Raw genomic sequence first — 2,410 nt, forward strand, 5'->3', positions numbered from 1 at the left:
AATGCAACCTACAAAAGGTAATATAAAAGTGCAATACAAAGAATCGTTTTAATGTTACATCAGATACATAGTATCCACCGAGTAACCAAGGTACTAAATATGGTATTGGAGAAAGGAGATTAGTAATGACTGTAGCACCCCAGAAACTCATCTGTCCCCCATGGTAGTACATAACCGAGGAAAGCAGTGGCTATAGTAAGTAGATATAAAACTAAACCAGACATCCAAGCAGTAGTTAAATAACTATAGCTGGAGTTATACATACCTCGAGACATGTGTATTAAGATACACAAGAAGACGAAAGAAGCAGTTGTTGCATGCAACATCCTAAATTCCCATCCTGCTGCTACCTCTCTAACTAGATGTTGAACACTAGCAAATGCACAAGATGCTTCAGAAGTATATCGGAACGCTAAAGTGATACCTGTAATTATTTGGAGTACAAAGGTAATTGCAACTAAGAAACCAAAGTTATAAGATGAATTTAGATTGAGAGCACACCGATAAAAGACGAGGTGTGCCCGGAATAGACTCATGGAAATTTGGTGTGTTCTCGAAACCATGCTAGCACAATAGAACTTCGTTAAATAACTACATATTAAAATGAGCGCATGTAAACTAGTCTTAAACACACCGCTCGTCACGTAACAAATCTCAAATCGTACTGTAGATTTTATATATGTACCGTAACTATAACCATGGTGACATCCAATGTTCACGCTCAATCTTACCATACATAGTACTTTTTATGATCCCAGGCTGGTTTAATAAGTCAAAGTTTAGCCGGGAAGTTAGCGTCTAAAATATATAACCGATAGTCTCAACTTAGATGCACAGATGGACATAATTAATCCTTGTACGGTTTGTACCTACTTGACTCCTCAGTTTAAGTTAAGGAGTCCTTTGTTTACAGCTTGTACCGTTACTTTCAGGAGCATACCGTTAAATTCGATGATCTTATGTGTTCACTCAAATCGAATAAACAAAGACATTATAGTTCCTAGAATACTGAAGATGACTCCGGTTATGAGATACAGACAACCAAGTTCTTTATGATTGCAGTACACCACCACCCCACTGGACTGCTTAAGACAGCTAAAAGTGTTGGATTTCAATATCCTACTACATTAAGATTATTCCACATCGGTTATGTTCTAGGCGTAATATATGGATTCTTGTTCTCACTCATCTTAACAGCGAGAGAAAACTACTACTCAGATGCTAGTCTAATCAGTAGCATCGTACTTGGAGTTATCATCTCTGAGACAGGATTATTTATCAGCTTTTTCTGGGGAGTATATACTACGAGTTGGACTACTGGTTTAGATCTTGAAGGTCTTTGTTTACCGGATCCAAGTTCTCTTGTGCTTTTCATGACCATCATGTTAAGTGCATTAAGTATAGTGGTATCCAGCGTATATTTGAAAAACCAACATTTGTATACAAGCTGTACGAATATCATGACATTCACTTTGGTAGTCGCCTTCTTAATGTTAGTCTGTACGGAATACACGGATCGGATTCTTGTTGGCCTGGCACCTGTTTAGTAACTGGATGAACGCTTTTTACGCCTGGTATGCATGGATAATACTCGACTCTTCTATAGTTTAACCGCTACTGCTGGGACTGTATATTATGTACTTACGGTAGTACTATCAAGCCTCTTCTTCCAAATAGATTTCATGGAAAACCTAAAATTCGCATGTTTGATTGACATTTAGCCGCTAATATACAATCATCCAAGATATATTTATCTATCGCAGGTTCGGTCTAATGTCCCGTTATACTATATAGATCACATGGCTTCTGGTACTTTGAGATCATGCTAACGGCGAGAAGGGAAGTGTGTTTCAAAGAAAAGGGATGTTTAGCCGGGAAGTTAGCGTCTAAAATATATAACCGATAGTCTCAACTTAGATGCACAGATGGACATAATTAATCCTTGTACGGTTTGTACCTACTTGACTCCTCAGTTTAAGTTAAGGAGTCCTTTGTTTACAGCTTGTACCGTTACTTTCAGGAGCATACCGTTAAATTCGATGATCTTATGTGTTCACTCAAATCGAATAAACAAAGACATTATAGTTCCTAGAATACTGAAGATGACTCCGGTTATGAGATACAGACAACCAAGTTCTTTATGATTGCAGTACACCACCACCCCACTGGACTGCTTAAGACAGCTAAAAGTGTTGGATTTCAATATCACGGTAATCATGTTTGCTTGGAAGCTGTAGTCATTATAACTATTGATTTAGTATAAGCATAGAACCAATCCGGTAGTAAGATATACGATAGTAGCTAATCTACCATATAAGATATAAGTCGCTTGTGGAATAGCACTACCAATAATAATCAAGAAGATCATACTGTATACCCAAATAATTACCCATCCACTGACTACATTTCG

At 37.6% G+C, this 2,410-nt stretch overlaps 1 protein-coding gene across 1 annotated transcript; it reads left to right on the forward strand.

The window, feature by feature from the left end:
* Nucleotides 1–1,052: 1,052 nt before the first annotated feature.
* On the forward strand, nt 1,053–1,547 carry BESB_070150 (uncharacterized protein; the record flags this gene model as incomplete). The annotated part of the gene is made up of 1 exon (XM_029365388.1): nt 1,053–1,547. The coding sequence occupies one exon, from the start codon at nt 1,053–1,055 to the stop codon at nt 1,545–1,547; it is 495 nt and encodes a 164-aa protein (XP_029214862.1).
* Nucleotides 1,548–2,410: the final 863 nt, after the last annotated feature.

The sequence above is a fragment of the Besnoitia besnoiti genome (genome assembly GCF_002563875.1).
Source record: "Besnoitia besnoiti strain Bb-Ger1 chromosome Unknown contig00063, whole genome shotgun sequence".
NCBI classification, from domain to species: Eukaryota; Apicomplexa; class Conoidasida; order Eucoccidiorida; family Sarcocystidae; genus Besnoitia; species Besnoitia besnoiti.